We start from the raw sequence: 21,112 nt of genomic DNA on the forward strand, positions 1-21,112 counted from the left end.
GCCTGAGGTATTATGTATGCCTCTGTATCAGTTGCTAGGAACACAGATAGGAGGATGCTGTTGTTATTAAAAGCATGTATCAGCTGCTTGTCTACCATGCAGGAAATCAAGGCAGTTTACAAGATAAATAAAACAATGAAATTTGGTGTTGTAGTCATTCTGCTTGTGGGTTTCCTAGAGGCAGCTGGTCAGGTCAATGGGTGGACAGAATGCTGGACTAGATAGGCTTTTGATATTATCTAGCATAGCTCTTATGTTCTTAAAATTATTCCATAAAGTAAGCTTTCTATAATATTCAAAGGAACTATCCAGAATATTCTTTAAAATAATTGTTTATTTTTCACAATTATTGATTTATATATTACCTATATGCATTTTTATTCAAGTGTATTTTAAGTATCACAGTACAAAAAGTTGACATTTAAAACAAGTTTAACAGTTAAAGTGTTTAACAACTCTCATACGTTCACAATCTTTTCATACCATTTCAGAGGAGTCCCATTATGTATAGATTTAGTAAATATTACATTTTACAATGATTACAAAAATCTTTGGGAAAAGCATGTAACAAATAATGCACAAATAAAGATAAATAGAAAACTGAAGACAAAGTATTTTACATGTTTTCCTTAAATCCCAAGACATACTTTGGAAATTAAGCTATGTTAGCAGAATGTAATCCAAAACAGATTTAAGACCATTTTGTCAGGACAGCAATAATTTTAAAGATTAGCATAGATTTAGTATTCATGACATGCAGGGATCTTTAAAAATGATCCTGCTAACATTTTGAAAGGAGGACATCTGTTTCCAGAACTGAAAAATATTTGAGTAAACTTAAGTGGATCAAGCTTCCAGAAAATTTCCTGTTTGTTCACTTTAACTTAGGCAGGATGTGAAGCATTTCATTACAGCATCCCTTTGAAAGAAGAACAAAATTATCATTTGTCCATGTGCAGCACACTACAACTACCATTAATTACTATTACGGCAAAGCCTACCCATTAAGTCTTCAAATTCTCACAGCCCAAAGATGTCTGTTTGGAGTCTTGATCAGGGGTGTGCACAGGGAAAAAATTCGGTTGATTTGTAATACCCTGGTTTGTAACACCCCAAAATGATTTGTAATACCCTGAAAGCCAAAGCAGCAAGCTGCTTTGGCTTCGGCTATTTAAATCGCTTTGGTATGCTCTGTAAATATTCGGAGCATATGGAAGTGAGGGGGGAAGCTGTCTCCCAGTCCCCCCAGCCCCGCCCCCCACTTAGTCTTCCAGTCTCACCCCACCCCACTTACCTGGCTGTGGAGCCAGAAAAAACACCAGCTGGGCAGTGGGGAAGGCCACAGCCAGTGCTTCTGGCACCTGCACTGCTGGCCCTGATTCAGAATCCCCGAATTTTTACGGATAGGGTCCAATTCAGGTATTTATCCCGAACTGGATACCTGAAGCGCACACTGCTCTTGATAAAAGGATTTATAACTTTCAAACAATCTTTCTCATAAGTAGTTGAGATTCTTTTTGAAGACGGACTGCAAGCTGAAGTACACTTACAGCAGGACTTGCATTTGCATAGCTCTATCAAGTAACACCTACCCACAAATATTCAGGCAAAAGGAATTCTTCTTATGTGCTTAAAAAGCACACACAGTTATTGATGTGACAGTGATCAGATCACAAAATGTGTCCTACTACAGTCTTACAAAAGCCTACTACATTCTTACAAAAGCCTAGACAGTAATATTACAAAATATACTTGTGCCAAGTGGTTTAAAAAGCAGCAAGGTTAATTTATGTGCAAAGGAATCTCTGCTCATAGTGAAAGCACAGTAAAATGCCTAGTGATGTTAAGGTGCACTTGGTATCTGATCTTTCTCATGCATTAGAATTCACACAGGAATTATGTAAATGTATTACACTGAAAAATAATATGACAAACTGATTTTTCACAAGCGCACATACTTTAAAAGCTAGGTATAATCGTACAAGCACTCCTATTTTTGAAAAGCAATACAACCAAGGGACTCACCTTGCATAAGGAATATATGACAAACTGTACCTGAAAAGGAGAAGTTAGAAAGCACAACGTTTTATTGACCCAGTCAACGTTTTAACCCAGCCTCAAGTAAGTCTGTCTAGTGTAATTAAACTTGAAGATTACCTAGTCAGATTATACATACTTCAAAATAAAAGAGCCTTTAAAGGAACTCACATGTACTGCCAAGAGATTTTCAACCACTCTCCATTTCAGTGTTTGCTGAATGAAGTTACTCAGCCACCCACAAGATGGCATGCAGATGGAACTTATACAAGTACAACTGAAGAAAAACTAGTTAAGCAACACAATAAAATTATACTTTATTTGTAAACTGTCCAAGGGAATGCCACGTAAATAAATAAAGACCTCAATCTAAGGAAGAATTCAGTCTTTTGATGCTGCTGAAGATTAGTTCAGTGCCCAGTAATCTGCAGCGATTGGATGTTTCTACATGCAACCATATTAATATGGGCTGTTATTTTAACAGACTGTCACCCTTTAACATAAAGAGTCCTAATAAATGGCAATCATTTTGTACAATCAGAGCTACAGCTTAGGAAGAAAGTTTATATTCTCTTAAATGAACACCTGAGTACAACAGTACAAAAGGGAAACACCTGAATCCTGTTAAGGCTAATTACAGGAATCAATGATAGGGGCACAATGAAGACAAGCCTCAAGATTCTTAACTCTGGCTCTTCAAGATCTATTTAGTTCAGTATCTCTAGTTGTAATATGCCCTTTGTCTCAGTGAGAAACTATAAATGAAATAAAGTTTTATGAATTTTCTGCCTTTCTGAAAGTACTAACACCTCCCCATTCCAATAATCTGTTCAAAAAGTAATTTATGGACAGACACAAGTATGCATGCAAGCTCCTGCTTGTTGAATACAAAACAATTATTAGAAACTGCTATAGCAGAATCAGAAAACATCTAATTGTTCCTCGAATGAGCTATCAGACGAAAGAACCAATACTTTCTGTGCTTCCTTCTTCCTACATGAGACTGAGATGTTGGAGCAATAATGATAGTTTATGATAAAACAGTGAAAGTTCAGTGCCAGAGAGCATTAAACCGCCCAGATCTTGGCTCACTGAAGAAAAAGGATCCATGCATCTCAACAGCCTATGCCTACTTGGCACTTTGTACAGCCTCCTTTTCTCGTATCACCAAAGGTGCCACCCACAGTTTGAGAACCAACTCAATTGTATGCTTCTGATCTAGAAGAATACAATTCTTCCAAACATTTGAGGACTAAGTTGATTCAGTTTACTGCATTACGTTAAAAATACAGTTGTTCATACATTTCTACAACTTCCAGTTGCTCTGTATGAAGTCCAATAAGAAAGATTCCAGCCATGTTTAAGGACAGGATCATTCTTGTTAAGCCTACTGAATGCAGGTCAAATACAGTTGTTTATTTGTGTCTCTGTTTTCTCTTACCTAAATCAAACTCTGAAAGTATCTTTTTCCTGTTTAACAATGAACGTGCAATCCCAACAAATAAGCAGATGATGTTAAATTTTAAAAAGTCAAAATGGCACCTCACATGTTTTAAGTCAGTTTTCTATCCCTCAACAGATCCCTTAACAGATCACTGGAGGGGAGGAGACATGTCCTTCCCAGGCTATAATCCACAGGTTCAGGGCTGGATAAAGAACAACTCAATTACCAATCCCTTTGCCTGAGCAGCTGAGCACTGTAGAAAAAGACTGCCCCACCCACCCCAGCTCCAATTGTTCACAGACTTCCTACTTTTAAGATGTAATATTACGAACTGAAAAAGAGTTGTGTCAACAGCAGATCATATCCGTAGAACATCATCCAGAGTTCAGTCATAAGATCTTAACCCTCTGGTTTTCATAAAAAGATACGGCTATAATTAAAGATCAGGCATATAAACTATGCCAAAACCTCTGATGAAGCACAGTACATTTTAATATTTATTTATTCCTAGCTCAGCATTTATATAGTCAGAGCCCAAGACATTTCATAGTGCGCTACTTTTTGATATAGTAAGGTCAAAAAACAGTAGTTCATTTTTCAGCATCTATACAGCAATAAAGGTGATGCTAATATTTTATATTGACATAACTTTTAACATAATCTCCTATCTATTTTTACATGAAGAGATTTATAGAACAAGCTAACAGTTTACCAAGGCTACTTACCAGGTCATTGCCAGGAACTGCAATATACAGAACAGCACAGCTAGTCCTTTTTTATGCCACTAAGGAATGGGAGATAAGGAACATGTATAGAACTTGAATGCTTTTTAAATTAAGACAAATGAATTTTAGATGCAAGTAATTCTTTATCTAAAAGCAGCAAATGCCACTGCTGCATATTCAAAATTATTCACAAGCCAGTTTGGTGTAGTGGTTAAGAGTGTGAGACTCTAATTTGGAGAACCAGGTTTGATTCCCCACTCTTCTGCTTGTTGCCAGCTGGGTGACCTTGGGTCAGTCACAGCTTCTAGGAGCTCTCTCAGTCCCACCCACCTCACAGGGTGTTTTCTTGTGGAGATAATAAGAACATACTTTGTAAACAGCTCTGAGTGGCCGTTAAGTAGTCCCAACTTAAGCTGTATATAAATCGAATGTTGTTGTTGTTATTATTCATAGATTTCAATGGCACATACAGCCTACCTTAAGCATACTAACTAAACAATAACTTCCACAAAGGTCAATGGGGATTATTTTTCCCCAAGTGTACAGAGGAAATACAAACATTTTCACTGGATTAATATAATCCTCATGGATAATTAAGAATGCTTTCTTGCAAAAGCCATGATTTGACTAAATCAAAATAAACTGCTTGGTCAGTGTTACATCTCCCATAAAAAGACCAACAGAATATCAGTAAGACAAAGAAAGCCTTGCTGTCAGTTTTATATTAATTCAATTCATGTTTACTAAACCCAAAATGCTTAATCTATATTGATGTATTGTCGAAGGCGATGGTTGTTGTGGGTTTTCCGGGCTGTATTGCCGTGGTCTTGGCATTGTAGTTCCTGACGTTTCGCCAGCAGCTGTGGCTGGCATCTTCAGAGGTGTAGCACCAAAAGAACCTCCTCAGGATACAGTGAAGCCTCCCACCATTAGTATTCCACACCCTGGGAAACTCTTATAGGATGACTCAGCTCAACCCCACCCCTCCTGAGTAGATACAAATGACCTGCCAACACCTTTTCCACACTGTGACACTGAGAGATCTCTGTCTTTTGGTGCTACACCTCTGAAGATGCCAGCCACAGCTGCTGGCGAAATGTCAGGAACTACAATGCCAAGACCACGGCAATACAGCCCGGAAAATCCACAACAACCATAAATCTATATTACTTACCCAGAACACAGCACACAGGGTTAGGATAAAAGAAAACTGGAGAAAGAAAAAATGTTTATTAGTAAGCAATATACATGGTGGTAGTTAGGAAACACGCCCAGTAGAACACTGAAAGATCTAGAGTATACAAAATTCCCTAAACTCCCTGCAGTGTCAAGGATAGCTTATTTAGCATTTTAGAAGCAATGTGCACCTTAGTTTATTTAAAAACTAATGTAGCATATAGAACACGGAGTGCATTTAAACAGAAAAGGCTGCAGTTAATGCTCCACAAATGGATATATATATATTAAACAACCCACACAGTAATAACACCCATGGTAAACAGTGTAAACTTTACAATATAAGAAATGTAAAGGTAAAAGAACGGCTTCAAGATGCAGATAACTGTAGCATTTCCTTCAAAGCACATGAGCACTGTAAACAGGAGAGGGAGAATGTTTCAGGGATGTTGCAATCAACGTTTGAATTCAGCCTAGTTTGAGATTCCAAGGAAATAAGATACTGACAATTATTAAAACCTCAGATAAGGCAATCAACGGCCCAAATATACTGTAGCAACAGCTAGCACTATCGCTGTACACAAAACAGGCTTCTGAAGATATTACTAATACACAGTATATATATTTTGAGAGGATTTTTTCCTATAAACAGTTGACTAGTGTGTACTCGATGAAGTGAAAAACATGTATAAGCCATAAAAAACTGTCAAAAAGAATCACTTTAAACAGATTGTATAATAAAGGACTACTGGAACAAACCTAATATTTATTTCATCTAAACCTAATGTATATCTATTACAATTTTAGGAAGTTAGATACACAAGTAGCTGTAACCTAGTTTTTTATACTTCATAGTGTAACTTGGTGGCCTTCAGCCTCATTCAGTTGATTACAACTATTTTCCCCAATGACCTTTACAGAGCCCCCATATGCCAAACAGATAATCGCATCACTTTTTACATAGACTGAAAGAATGCTGAGGAAAATCAGATTTTCAAGTACTATTGCCAGAGAATGTACCATCAAAGTTATAATCTAGTATTAATTTGTGTTACTACACTTTCCATGAAATCCTAACGGAAACTTCGTATTATCTGTTTGAATAAAGGAAACAGATGCAGTTACCAGCATAACAAGGGTCGCCAATAATCTTGTTGGTTCAAACATCTTTTTCAGCTGCTTCATAGGACCCATCAAGAAGCAGGTACTGGTTTAGAAAAAAGGAGAGGGGAATGATGCCTATTATGAATGGAATCAAAATAATTTCTTTAATTTTTGTTTATTAAATAAACACGTATATATTCATACTAGAAGAGTGGTAACAGTTTGATAGCACAAATACTGTTGAAGGAGCTGAACTGCTGCTGGAATATCCACAACTATTTCCTATTTCTCCTAGAATGCTTAAAAGAGACTTCCTCCAGTATGTATATATGATTGTTAGGTACTTTGTTTCCAGCCTGCAGTGGGCAAGGCAGGAGAGTTAAGTAGCATAAGAGAAGGAATAGAAGTGAAACAGTAAGCAATAACATTGGAAAGAAAGGAGGAAAATACTTTGCATACAGCTTCATTGTATATATGCCCATATTGTATCACAAAAAGATGTCAGGGTTGACTCCTAGAAAATGCAAATGCTCCATTTTTAAACATATATTTAGTGATCAGACTAACATTCCTGTGAACTATTCTTTAAGGAATATATGAAGTGCCACTGGAAAATCTGGTTTAACCTCACTTTTCTTGACATGTCACATCATAATTTAATACAACTTTTTCTGAGGTACTGTAATTATGTAGAATTTAAGTGTATGCATCCTTCAGAAATAAGTCTTACCAACTTTATCTAAATATCTAGAAACTTATGCAAGTCAGTTTCATTTTAATAGGATACTGTGTGCAGTCTTGAAAGTATTTAACAGATGAGCATTCAGAGATCTCTCCAAGGAGTGGAAATATAACCATGAATACCATTTTTAAAACAGCAACAAGAAATTCTTCTTTACCTGGCTAATGCAGAAATGTTTCCTAAGGTGTAGAACACAGCAAAGAGTTTCATGCCGCTGCCTGGGAGCCACAGCATTACTGTCCCCTAAACAAAATAAAGCCATTTGTAAAGTATAACTGTGCAATAAAGTAAAGAGGCATTGCAATTTCTGCTAAAATAAATACACATACTGCTATACTATGCTGTCTTCTATCTGTGCAACTGGATGCACTACAGCCATCAAAAATTTAGTGGTGGTAGACTTAAACTGGAAGTATTAGAATTACCAAGATGCACAAGTTTAAAGGAAAACACAGTAGAAACATTTTCAATAAACTGAAGTACCCAATAAAGCCAACGTCACTGTTCTAGTCAATTACTCTATGAAGTGTCTCTACAATGAAAAAATACATGAGTTGAGAAATCCAAAGTTATCAATTTACTGTTTAAAATAATATTATAAACATAATCTCCAATATGGTTGTTTCTGCCATTTAATGTAAGAGCTCAAACATAAGTGTCAGGATGTCAGTTCTCTAGCCAGAGCAACGCCATGTTAACTCTTGTTATAATCAGTAGTTTTCCAGTTTTCCTCCCTCTAGGTCCAGATGTCATCCAGGCCGTTCATACTCATGGGAGCGAAGAGTCTTATCTGTCCAGCCCAGCCAACGACCTTGATGTCCTCGTCTTCTCAGGCCTTTGCAGGCAGGACTAGGGGGGAGGCGGGGAATGGGTGTTTGAAGTGTTGTAACTTCCGTTTTACATGCCATTCTCAACAAAGCTTTTGTTCAGCCAGGGGCCTCTCCATCCCTTGGATTATGGACACCTGTATCCTGAGCATAGTCTTTCAATAAACCTTTTGAACCAAGAGACCTTGTGCTTCTTGCAGAAGGGGTGGGAGACGAACTCAAGATAACTGGGATTCCATAGTCTGACAATAAGTTTAGGTTGTCCAGGGTTACATGTACGGAGTAGAGATGTGAACGCTCAGTAAAAGCTGGAAAATAATTATTTCCTAGTTTTTGGAAAAATTAGAAAATTTTGGAAATACTAAAAAGAAGTCCTATTAAATATTCTCTTTTGGAATGAAGACATTTTAAGATAAAACTCTTTGAATGTAGCAGAGAGTTCTAACCACTCTGTCTCCTGCAGCACCACAGTTCAACTTAAAGGAACTTAACATAGGGAAGCATTTTTAACATCAGCCTCATAAAGAGTTCTGAAGAACGTGAAAGTTTGCACATTGTTTTGTGTCAGAAATCTGACTTTTCTTTCTTCTCACTCCAGATATCCAAGGTCTGGCTAGGATTCAACAGCAGCACAGAAAGAAATCCAACATGCTCAGAGGTGCTATGGTAATTAAAAGTCATATTATAGTTATATATTATTGTTTGGGTTGGGGATGCTGTGTAGGACATACAGGAGTCATGTGGCTCTTCTAGTTGATGGGAAATACCAATGCAGCTCTCCATGATCCATGGAATACTACTGCACTACACTATTGAAGAGGTCAATGTTTAGTTTAAGTCAATATCCAAATCCAGTAACTGTCCTTCTGAATGTAGGAAGACTGTTTCTAAGTTCATTAGGCAAGCCACTTTGGGTTCCCATTGGGGAGAAAAGTGGAATATAAAGGAGTATATAAATAAATAAAAATAAGACCAAACAATAAATATTTTGTTTTCTACAAAATGGTCTCTATTTTCAATATTTATTTGAAAAAGAACATATACCCTTTTCTCCCAGGGTTTCAGAACTGGAGAGTGTATGTATCTTGTACACAAAGCCCAGAGAAACAAACAGTATTTATTAGCTACTAGTCAACTTCAGCTAGTCTTCTCCCATATATATCTCCACGCTGTTTCAGACTTATCGTTAGGTCTCTTGTGTATTTCCTCATTTACAGAGGAAGAGTGCTCCAGACCCCAGGCCTTTTCCTGGTAATAACTGTACTGTGGAATTCCTTGCCTAGTGAAATCTTTTAGTCAAGCTCTTTCTATAACATCTATCAACAGGAGAGATTTGTGTGTGGGGAGGGAGGGGTTAAAAGGTTTTTTCCCCCTGATCACTGATTACTTCTGAAGAACGGTTTGGATGAATATTAAGTTAAATTGTTATATTGATATAGGTGCTTTGTTGACTATATTTTAATCATTAATTATTGTTACAGAGTTTGTTCTGGTTTTCCATTCAGGTTATTTTTGTGAAAAGATACAATGTAGCAATTTTCAAATAGATAGTATATATGCCATCGTGCGCTTTGCCTACACAAACATACCTTCATGGAGAAGCGTTCAAACATGCTCTTCTCATGTCATGAACTCCCTGCATACAGGGAACTGGTAAATCTAAGAAAGCACATCTAGCTGATAACTTTACAAGGCAAAGCTGATAACTACAAGGCATTTCAGGTCACCCCATCATTCTGAAGTGGCAGTCTTATTAAAGCTGCATCATGTGTTTTCTGAAACTTGCAGACTGGCCAATGTCTACTTTTGACCCAAACAGAAAGAAAGCCATTCAGACCAACAATATTTTGAGGAACATAAGAAAAAACCATTGTGAATTTACTTACAAGGATAGAGCACAAAATGCCACAAGCGAAGCATATCGCAAACCATTTCACTCGAGTACTAAAACTAAGAGATGAAGAATCCAGCACCTTTGGGCAAAGAAAGGACAAGAAAGAAATCAGAGATTTTAATAATAAGATAAAGACATTTAAGAAGAAATCTTTGCCAGAATCATAGTGCATGGTTTGCATTTATCTAAGGGCTAGTCACACAAAGAATGGTTTGCTAGTCAGATGATAGCTGAAGAGTAATGCATTATGTGCTTCAACTTCCAACATTATCAAAGGTGTATTCCTATCCACTTTCTTGTCTTCCACTTCTCACTGAAATTCGAAATCCTACCTCCAGGAAGATGCTGTTCGGGGTGGGGGGAGAATGAAGTGGGGAGGTTCTCCAAGGAATAGCTTGGGGGGGGGGGGAGATCAGTAACTGCCACACCACCCTGGCAAAAATTTTAAGCACAATCCAGTCTAATATCTGCTATTATGTTGTTTTATAGTGACTATTCCAGGTTCAGAAGGGCAAGTTGTGTTAACAAGTCCAAATATTTCAGTAGTTGCCTACTTAATCAATTCTATTCAATAAGATATTTGAGTTTTTTAGGCAAATCACAGCATTAGATTATAAACAAAATCCCCACATATAGACCAAACTCTTGAACATCAAGTCAATCTGTGGTTGTTGTGGGTTTTCCGGGCTGTATTGCCGTGGTCTTGGCATTGTAGTTCCTGACGTTTCGCCAGCAGCTGGCGAAACGTCAGGAACTACAATGCCAAGACCACGGCAATACAGCCTGGAAAACCCACAACAACCATCGTTCTCCGGCCGTGAAAGCCTTCGACAATACATCAAGTCAATCTTTCAGTCATAAAATAGATTGTTATACATTTATTTCAAAGAATTAATTTAGTTAAGAAGCAGTATGTGAAGTTTGTTTAGTGGTAGTGGTGGTATCCAGACTGTTCCAGTATCCTACTGCTAGCTGCATACAGGTGCAGTAAGACCCCTCTGTTACCAGCATGAACATAGCTTATTCTTATGCTAGTTTGCTCCCTCCCTTTTCTCTCCCCACACACAGATCAGCAGGAAACTTCTTGTTTTCAGAAGCATGTAACATCTGTACCTGCATTAAGACATCAGGGAAAATGGAAGCTTGGATTCTAAAACCAACTGAAATTCACATGTGAAGGAAGTGCACAAAAACAAGAAGTGTTCATGCCTATCATAAACAGGTTTGTTAAGCTGTCTGCACATAGCCCCTGCTTCTCTGACTTAGTTGTATCCAAGGATCCACAAATGCAGTCACCAGTTTGCAAGGCCACCCAGCATATTTTTCTGGCAATTGCCCAACACAAGATGTATGATCTCCACCCTCCCGCAAGTTCTTTGGGTATGCATTAGAAAGAACTTGGAAGTGCCTATCATCATACCAGATCAGAAATAGAGCTCCTTCCTCAAGCTCCTGGTACATGCAGAGAGCTTAAGGGAAAAAATCATTGTCACTTCATATCAGGCATTAAAGATGTGCAGAAACAGTTCAAATATCTTATTCTGAACACTTCCAAAGCCGTGTGGGAAGAGAAAAAAAACAATATGCTGTTCCCCCAAATTCTTTGTTTGCTACTGGGAACTGTGGGGGAAGCAGAGCTGATGGCAACCACAAATTATGGCTACCAACCAAGCCAAATAAAATGTGTGGATTCCCTGAACGTCTCATTGTCACTACTATGTTGTTTGCCCATTTGTCGTAACCTTGAAAGGATCATGACACACTAAAGACAATGGTATCTTCAGTTGCTCTAACCCACCCCTATTCTCACAATTCTTATCAGAAACCAGACACATCATTTCATGAATCAGTCCACCTCCAACCACTTCTCTCCTATTCAAACCAATACGAGCTTTAGATAAGTAACAGTATACATAACTTACCTTTTCAAATCCAAATCTTTATCCTTATATAGGCAGCAGGGAAAAAGACATTAAAATGGAACAATCATCCTACAGAGTTGACACAGACACATTCCTAAACACAGTCCATTCATATGTAGTAAACTAGTCACCATGTGTCACTAGTCACTCTAGAACCTAAAGAGCTTCAAATACCTTTAACTGTCATAAGGAAACATGCACTGTGCACTAAACTCTATTTAGAAATAAGCAAAAAAGTTATAATGACATAAACCCTCCAGAATTAGAAGGCTGGATTCATTTGGTATATCAATTTCTGTTAAGTTTACAAGTATCATTTTTCAAAGAGCCAGTTTTATTTGTTTTACTTAGTTCAATATCACATATAGTTATCAATATTTCTGAAGCACTAGGATATCCACTTTGTCATTTATCATGCTATAATCTAATAAATTAGAACACTCGTTTATGATAATGAGAGTTTAAAAGGATTATAAGCTTTCTGAATCAGTAATTTATATTCTTAGAGCAAAAACAAGCTTTGCAGAAATAATAATATATTATGCAAACTGCTAAAAAGGAGCTAGCAAATCCAAGCTTCCAGGTCACAGGCTCATTTTATCATGGCCTTCTTCATGTCTTCCTTTTCATGGTGTCAAGGCAATTTTTCATACCAAGATCACTGTGAAGGAATTTAAATGCCTCCACAAACTATTCTGACTTCCTGAAAATGATACACCACGTATGCTTAGTAACTCCTAAGCATATTAAGTATGGCATTTGATGCTGAACAAGTTGCTCCAGATTTTTAAAAGAAATAGTAAGAAAGTGTACAGGCAGATCACGCAGAAAACAGTATTATGATTTCTTCAGAGTATAATGGATTCTAATTGTAAACTAGCTCTCTGGATTGGCATCTTTGATCCACAATGAACAAGTACATAGAGACTCAGCACAGTAGCTACTTATTTGACCATGCTTATTGAATGCCGCTTAACATTACAAGAAAGATAACCACAAAGTGCAGTAGAAGAGGAATCACTAAGGAAAAAAAGAGAACAGTCTCTACTTCTCAGCGAATCTTGTACGGGTCTTTACCAGAATGGCACAAAGTACCCTCCATATAAGTTCGTGACCCTTCCTCTTCAATGCCAACATATGATCGAACGATCCCACCACTTTCCCCCACGCTCTGCTGAGATCTCATAAGGTGAGCCCCCTCTCCTGAGCCCCAGGTAACTGGAGGAAAAGGGCAACCGGGGGGCGGGGACGGGGAGGACCGGCTAACACAAACGCACCCGTCCAGAATTAGGGAAACGGGTCATCTGCATTTGTTCCTATTTTCTTGAGCGGAACCCTTCAAATACGTAAGAAAGGGTGATTCACCCAGGACGGCTCCCTTACGGGGAGAAAGGCCAAGGGTGATGCCGCCTAATCCCTCGCACGTTTATTCGGAAGCAAGTCAAGTCCGCTTGGTGAAGAGAACACACAGGGGCTCGTCAGAGAGAGGCACGACGACGACGTCGCCTCCCTAGCAGCCATACCTGCGTCGTCAGCCCTTGCTCCTCGTCATCCTGCCCGCTCAGCACCCGGCGGAGCTTGTCCATGGCCACTTCCCAGGGCCTCTAACTGCCGCTGCCGCCTGCCCCCGCCTGCCGCTCACCACCCCACCCCCGATCCTCGCGACTCACTTGCCCCTCCCCCGAGGAACAGCCTACCCGGAAGTCACAAAACGAGGAAAATCCCAGAAATCCCTTTGCCACATTCAACTAGCCCCGCCTGCCGGATTTTCGAACTCTATTCCCCTGTAGCCCCGCCCTCAAAATCCTATTGGCCCTTCACTACTGGCTGAAATAACTTCCCTAGCCGCCCTTTGACCGCTCGGCTTGTCCTATCTTAAGGAGAGGAAAACGCGCGAAGTACGTCCGGATTTTGCGTGAATGTCGGACCGTCACAAAATGGTGAAGCGCTTCCGCCTTCGAATTTCTGTGGTCGTGGTCTCGTGTTTTGTTAAATTAGTTTCCCCACGCATTTCACTAGGAACTCGAAATATAGACCCGTTTGAGAGTCGCCCACAGGTGCGCTACTAATCCGCTCCCCCTATTCTCTGGCCGAAATAATCAGCTGTCTTCTTAGCCCCACCCATTCCTGTATTAGTTTATTGCGATGCACCCTTCTCAGTCCAACCTGCGTGTCCGGAAACTGTGAGCTCTTACGATTACAATTCCCGAAAATAGGCATCTGCTGCAGTTAATTGTCTGCTCTGTGTTCGTAACTAGATGCCCCTTTATGGCGAATGCGACTTCATTAGCCCGCCGAGCAGAAACGATCGCTTGCCCGTGCGGCGAATTGGTCATTTGCTTTGGCAGGAAACATCTCCGTGGGAATGACCTGACCCTTTCACATAGGCTTTATGAGAGATACCATTTAGGAACGGGGTAAGCGCCGGAACTGCATTAAACAAATAGCACTACTGGAAAGAACTGTGGGATGTGTTAAAGACATTGGAGAACAATATTTTAGAAATGAAAATATGGAAATATGTTTTTATTAACCCTTTCCCTGCCAAAATGCTCTCGGAACACTACAGAACGGGGACCCAAGAAATGCTAGTATAGAAAACAGTGGGAAGGGTTAAAGACACCGAGGACAATATTTTAGAAATGAAAACATTGAACTGGAACACTTATTAACCCTTTCCCTGCCAAAATACTCCTGTTCAGTGTTTTCACTTCTAAAATCTTGTTCTGCAGTGTCTTTAATGCTTCCCACGGTTTTTAATGGTCCTATCATTTCTTTAGTGCTTGTTCCAGCCTCTTCTGTGGTGTTCCAGGAACACTTTGGGAGGGAAACGGTTAATGAAAGCCTGATATTTCCACCTTTTCGTTCTAAAATACTGTTTTCTGATGTCTTTAATGCTTCCCACAGTTTTTTGTGGTACAAGCATTTCTTTAGTGCCCATTCCAGCCTGTTCCGGGCGCATTTTGGCAGGGAAAGGGTTAATAAAAGCATTCTATTTCCATTTTTTTTCTTTCTAAAATATTGCTCTTTGGTTTCTTTAATGCTTCCCACTGTTCTTTGTGATACTAACATTTCTTTGGTACCTATTCCGGCCTGTTCTGTGATGTTCCGAGAGCATTTTGGCAGGAAAAGGGTTAATAAAAGCCTGATATTTCCATGTTTTGATTTCTAAAATATTGTTCTCCAGTGTCTTTAAGACATCACAATGTTTTTTGTGGTGCCACTATTTGTTTAATGCCTGTTCTGGCCCGTTCCAGCCTGTTCCGGCGTTTACCCCATCCCTACTATTTATTGCCATCCAATGAAAAGCTTCAGCTGTCCATATTCAGTTAGAAGCTTTGTTCACATTACAGTGAACACTTGCACATGCTTGTAAAAAGGAGTCACTATATGTATTCCCTTGGCAGATGAAACCAGGAACTAGTTCCTAAATAAATGTGGAGTTTATTTATTTACGTTATGTATAGTCTACCTTTGTCACCAAGACTCATGTTGGATTACACAGTGTGAGTCAGTACAGTCAATATCAAAGATATTTCAATATAACATGTAATGGGAATATACATGGGAAGTTGCAATGATTAAAAAACCCCAAATCTAATATAGAGCTGAAGAAATGTAGAAGCACAACATAAGTAATTCTAGGAGTGACATATTAAACAACATAGGAACTGCCCAGTAGGCAAGCAGGATCCTGCAAGCAGGATCATGGGTATGGCATGGCAGTGCTCAGCTTGGCTGGTGAAGAGGAGCATGAGCACTATGGCACCTACCTTCACCCTGCTGCTGGCTCAGGCACAACTTGGGAAGAGGAACACAGGTATGACTGCACAGCTTGGACAATGAGGAAGAGCACAAGAAATGCAGCATCCAGTTTTGCTAGCAAGTGGGTACAGTAGCATCCATCTCCATCTTGTGTGAGCCTGGGCCCAGTGTGACTGCTGAGGAGGAGCACGGGCATAGCAGCACCTAGCTTTGGCCTGTGAGATGATACGTGAGTGATACAGTGCTCAGCTTGGTCACTGAAGAGTATCACAGGCATGGCTGCATCCTACGTGATCAGTTAGGAGGGGCACGATAATGCTCAGATTCACATGTGCCAGCCTGGGCAGCCTAATATGGTCATCAAGGAGGAACATAGGCACTTTCACTTAGTTTTGCCATGTGACGAGCACACCATACATAGTATTGTAAATCTAAACAGCTTGACACAATAAATACTAGTTCTTGTACATGAATAATCAAATGCTAGACATAATTTTTGCAGGTTAAGTAACACCTTTTTCAGTCCATGACTATGTTGTTATTGTTTCTTTCTCTATGAGTCCATATAGGAAAAGCTGCGATGCCTGACTTCTTCTGGAGGAATTACTTGTACAGAGTCTTGAGGAAGAAACTGCCAAGATGGAGCCTAACGGGCATTTACCAGCATTTTATTTTTCCCGTTTTGTGATACCCCCTTTCTCAAAGGCTCAACATTATCTAGACCATCACTGTAAAAATCATAATAAATACATATATAATACAAACATTAAAAACTTTCCTATATTCCAATCTTCTTTGTGTTACTTACGAACATCATATTGCCAAACAATTTCAGTGACCAAATGGTGTGTGTTCTAGACGGAGAATCCCGTAAAAAATACCTTGCATCATCCAGAAATTATAGGGCTGCACCTCTTGTAGTTGCTGATCTCTCTTAAAGAGATACACACCTTATCAAAAGCATGAGTAATCAATGTTATTTTTAAGACCATTAGGCATTAAAGAGTTTGTTCTAAAAATGCATTCAGACTCTGTAATAACCTGAGATAAATATCCGATTTTCAATGTTTTATACATCTCAGATACTATCCATCAACAGGTGAATTTGATCACCATTTGTCAACTGGTAACTTACCATACTATCAGCACAATCCTTAGGTGGATGGCTGAAAGCACCCTGGAAGCTGACTAGGAGCTTCACCAGCATATCTGGGGTTTACACCGGTGTAAACCCCCCTACAACAATGCAGCTGCCCAGCGCCATCCGGCCCAGGTCCTCCATTGGTGCCCAGCAGCAGTGCACAGACCATGCACAGACATGACTATGGCATAAGTTCCTGAGCCAGCATGCCAGGGGATGGGCCGGAAGGCAGGGTGCGAGTTAGTCAGCTCCCCAAGCCGTTTCAGGCTCGGGAACACCACGAGCAGTGGAGGAAAGCTACACCATGAAAAACGATGTAGGTGATAGGTGCCCATTGTACAGGAAAAGTCGACTGCCCCCCAGCCCCGCCCAAGTGGCCTGGTGGAGCATAGGATGCTGACTACTGTGGGGACCAATCTGCTCAAGCCCTGTGGCAGCCAAGCCCCCTTTCCCGCACCCAATCAACTCCCTGGGCACTCTACATAACCTCCAGCCTGGGTGCCCATGGCCCCAGGTAAGTAGAGCGATGGCTAGAGGCTTTTACTGAGATCCCCTGCTGTGGGGACTTAGAGCATGAGGCAGAAGAGGGTGCCTGCAGTGGCGGGGCAAGAATGTGCAGGGGGAACTTTGTGAAATCCAGTGTGCCTTGCACTCACGTGGGAGGATAGCCACGTCCAGAATGTAACAACTACCCCCAAGTCCTCTTGCAGTTTACCCATCTCCTGAGTCCTGACTTGGGGAGGGGCAAAGGTGCACCAAAAAGTAAGAAGGAGTTGGGGAGGCAGCTGCTCTGGCTTGCTCATTCACAGTGTCCTCCCATCCTCCCTCACACACACTTCCCCAAACACCAGCCTTTGCAGTTGAGGCTCACTGTGTGTGTGTGTGGTCGCTGCACATCAGCTGGCATAGCCCATGCCTGCCATAGAGGCAATTGGCCCTGCTTGGTGCAGCTGTTTTGGGGGGGAGGGCCCCAAGTAGCAGCCCATGGCAGGGCTGCACTTAGACCCCCTTGGCCGTCACCACTCAGGCAGGAGAGAGAGCTGGGGTGACTGGGTACTCGCTCCAGCAACTCCCGTGATGGTAGGCACACAACCCCATGTCTGTCTCCCTCACAGGATCAGAGCTCCAAGCAACCACGGGAGTGGAACAGCCAGATACTGACAACAAGCATTGTTTTGGCAGAGCAGCATCCTCTGTCTGGTTGCCAGCAGCACCTGTGATGATGGAGCTGCTGCTGCTGCCCCCAGCCGTGGACATGCTCCCAAGATGTGGCTTGCATGAGGCCCAGCCCCTTGCCACACACATGTCTGTTTCCCTTTCAGGCAGGTCGGAACCTGTCGGAGGCCAAGGGGCATGTCTGTTTCAGTTCCCAGTAATCCTTCTTAGCTGCTATTCAAGACAGCCCCAGGAGCAGTTCCCTAGGTAGCCTATAATTTGACCCTGCTCCTGAGATGGCAGCTTGAGGAACAGCCCTCATGGCTCCGACTGCCACGCAAGTGGTCACAGCTCTCTACCCAGGCAAGGAAAACTGGCAACATGAAGACATCGTTTTCACTTTCAATAAAGTTCAATAAAGTCAGTGTTGAACAATAACTTCCTCCCTGTTTGCTTGCCTATTCATGACAGTATCCCCCCCCCTCCACTTCTCTGTAGGGCTGCCCCTTTCACACACTTGGAGGCTCCCCTTTCCTCTTTCCCCCTCAAAATCCCCCCTCAAAATCACCGCAGGCAGCGGAGTGGGAGTTGGAATGTTGCCTGTGTGTGTATGGCACCATGGAGAGTTCTCATTCTCTGACAGCTGCTGCTGGCATCTGATAAGCCAGGCAGAAGATTGCTGCATATGGCAGGGAGGGGAAAGGGGGAGTGAGCAACATCCTAGGATCTCCTCCTCTGCAAAGCCCTACCACTTTCCCTTTTGCTGTTTGGGCAGGCAGGGATAGCTTTTGGGAGTCTTGCATTGGGGATTGAATGATGGCCCCCGGAGCAGTTTCTCTGGTCCCAGCAGCTGTCATCCTGACACCTGAGCATACCTTTTGAGGTCCTTACATCTTTTCAATGCAGTGTTGTATTTCAATGGAGCTGCTGCAAGTAAATGTGCATTTGTGGCTTCCATCATATCCAATGGCCTTCCAGCCTCTACCGTTGTTTCCAATAGGCATTCTCATCATTTGTTTCAGAACACACACCCGTCCCTGCTTGCCCCTAAGAAGCTGCCTCTCCAAGACTTTGGGGGGCTGATCTTGGGTGCTGAGGGCTGCAGGTGCAACCCTTGCCAGATCCTGCTCCATTTCCAGTCTTACTTTTCAAGAAGTGGGTACATATTTCTTGGAGCACAGCCGTGGTGGAGTTTGCAAGCAAGCAGTGCTTCAGCTGCCAGCCTGGCCCTTTTCAAGAATGGGGGCTGGGCAAGCAGGAGGATGCCCTGCCTGCATGTTCAGTGTAACTCCCCCACCCCCCACAAGGCAGGGCTTCTCTCGAGGCATGTGCTTCTGTTGGGGTGCAGCAAGCCTGATCACAGAGGTCTTCCTGCTCTGTGCACCCACACTGTGCAGAGCAGGGGAGTAGCATTGCCAGCTGGTGATGGCAAATGCAGCCAGGCCCATGGACTGGTTACGCCTTTCCCTGCCACTAGTGATGCTGTCAACTGCAGCCTCCCTGCAATTAGTGGATCCTACTGGCATTGCCAGGACAGCTAGGGTGCATTCTCTCCTGGTCATGCCTTGCTGGGCTCGGCAACCAGCATAGATCTCCCACCGAAGTCCTTAGGGAGTGAACTAGTAGTGCTGCAGTTACGTGGGTACACGGCTGCCAGCAGCCCAGCAGGCCTCAGGTTTGCATTGTCCATCTATAACCATCTGGTTAGTTAATGGTGTGTAAAACTGACTACCGTTGTCCTGCCTTCAGGTGTGCATCTATGGTAAAATTTTCAGTGTGGCAGGACATTAAAAGATCAATTCCCAGCTACTGAAACTTCGGCTAGTGGTCTTTCCCACTCAGAATGGAGGGAGTTAAACCATCTTGACTGGACGTTCATCACCATTGTAGTCACTGGGTCTGGGGGCGGGGTCCATCTATATTTACATAATGTGACTCTCAAGCTTTTTACTGACATCCCTCCAACATCTTCAGAAAACTCTTGATTTCATTTGTCAACCTGGAAATTACCCTCATTTAGAGCTCACCAAACTACTTCTTTTACAGTTTCATTATCATAAAGAAATGCTCTGTTTTGGGGATGCCTTTTTATATTCCTTGCAAATATGATTTTTTAAAAATTGCCCTTACCTGAACTCAGCACTGTTATAAAAGCCAAAGCCAATGTACTAGATAGTGTTATGTCTTTCAGTTCACTACATGATCTCCGTGTGCAGAAGACTTTTATGGCACACATTCGAGAATTTTGCTGTTTAAAAATGACAAAAAGACATTTGGTCACAGGAAGCCAATGTTTAAGTGGAAGAAATAGTAGCTACACTCTGTGTTAATAAATGAAGTAAGAGCTGTGCAGCCACACTAGGAAAAATTAGTTGCTACTACGTCAGATGGTGGTACAAAATACATAGGCATGGAAATTATTTTTTTAATAAAAGTATTTTAATGCCACGCTTCCACCCAAGTAGGATCCCAATGGCCAATCAAGGAGAAGCAATAGTCTTTGCTATAGCAAAGGTACTAAGCACCTCTACCTACCACTAAGGTATTCAAATCTTGTATTTATTCACCTTCTCATAGGAAACTATTACACCATTCCCTAAACAACTGAAATAGTAATTGAGAGTATAATTTTCAAAATAAGGTCAAGTAAACTAAAACCCCTTTTTAAACATGCCCAATTGTCATTTTCTGGCTTACCGGGATAGAGGATAACCTTCAAGTGGGTAAGTTTTGTTTCTTGCTGATGTTACCCTGTTACTACTTATTTAAAACCCAAGTCATATTTTATGCAAGCGATCTTCATCACATGGGTAAATAACTCAACAAGTGGGTCAAGAACTGACCAGTGAAAGGTCGTGGCAGTGCTACCACTGCTTTTTGGTGGGGGACAAGGAAAGGAAGGCCCATTCTCCTGTCAAGTTACTCCCCACTGATTTAATTACATCGTGTATGCTGCGTAGCTGAAAGAATGGCTGTACCCAGAGACCAAAGCTTTACAGTCAAGCACATTTCAAAGAAATTTCAAATTTATTAGGCATATCTGGCAGGTGGGGGTGAAAGAACTGCTACTCCCAAGGAATAGGGGCAGTAGCATGGTCCTCACCAGCTTGGCACTGCAGACCCATTTTTCATAAGTGGCAGGGGCACAGCTGATGAGCTGCTTTCACAGCGGTAGCAAAG

At 41.3% G+C, this 21,112-nt stretch overlaps 1 protein-coding gene across 1 annotated transcript; it reads right to left on the reverse strand.

Moving 5' to 3' along the window:
- Positions 1-314: 314 nt before the first annotated feature.
- SFT2D1 (SFT2 domain containing 1) lies at positions 315-13,541 on the reverse strand. The gene is made up of 8 exons (XM_054985947.1): positions 13,395-13,541; positions 9,942-10,028; positions 7,386-7,471; positions 6,508-6,589; positions 5,381-5,416; positions 4,207-4,265; positions 2,026-2,055; positions 315-919 (listed from the first exon to the last, which is right to left on the reverse strand). Exons 1-8 carry the CDS (start codon positions 13,455-13,457, stop codon positions 880-882), a joined length of 483 nt encoding a protein of 160 aa, XP_054841922.1. The 5' UTR covers positions 13,458-13,541; the 3' UTR covers positions 315-879.
- Positions 13,542-21,112: the final 7,571 nt, after the last annotated feature.

The sequence above is a fragment of the Eublepharis macularius genome, chromosome 1 (assembly GCF_028583425.1).
Source record: "Eublepharis macularius isolate TG4126 chromosome 1, MPM_Emac_v1.0, whole genome shotgun sequence".
Lineage (NCBI taxonomy): Eukaryota > Metazoa > Chordata > Lepidosauria > Squamata > Eublepharidae > Eublepharis > Eublepharis macularius.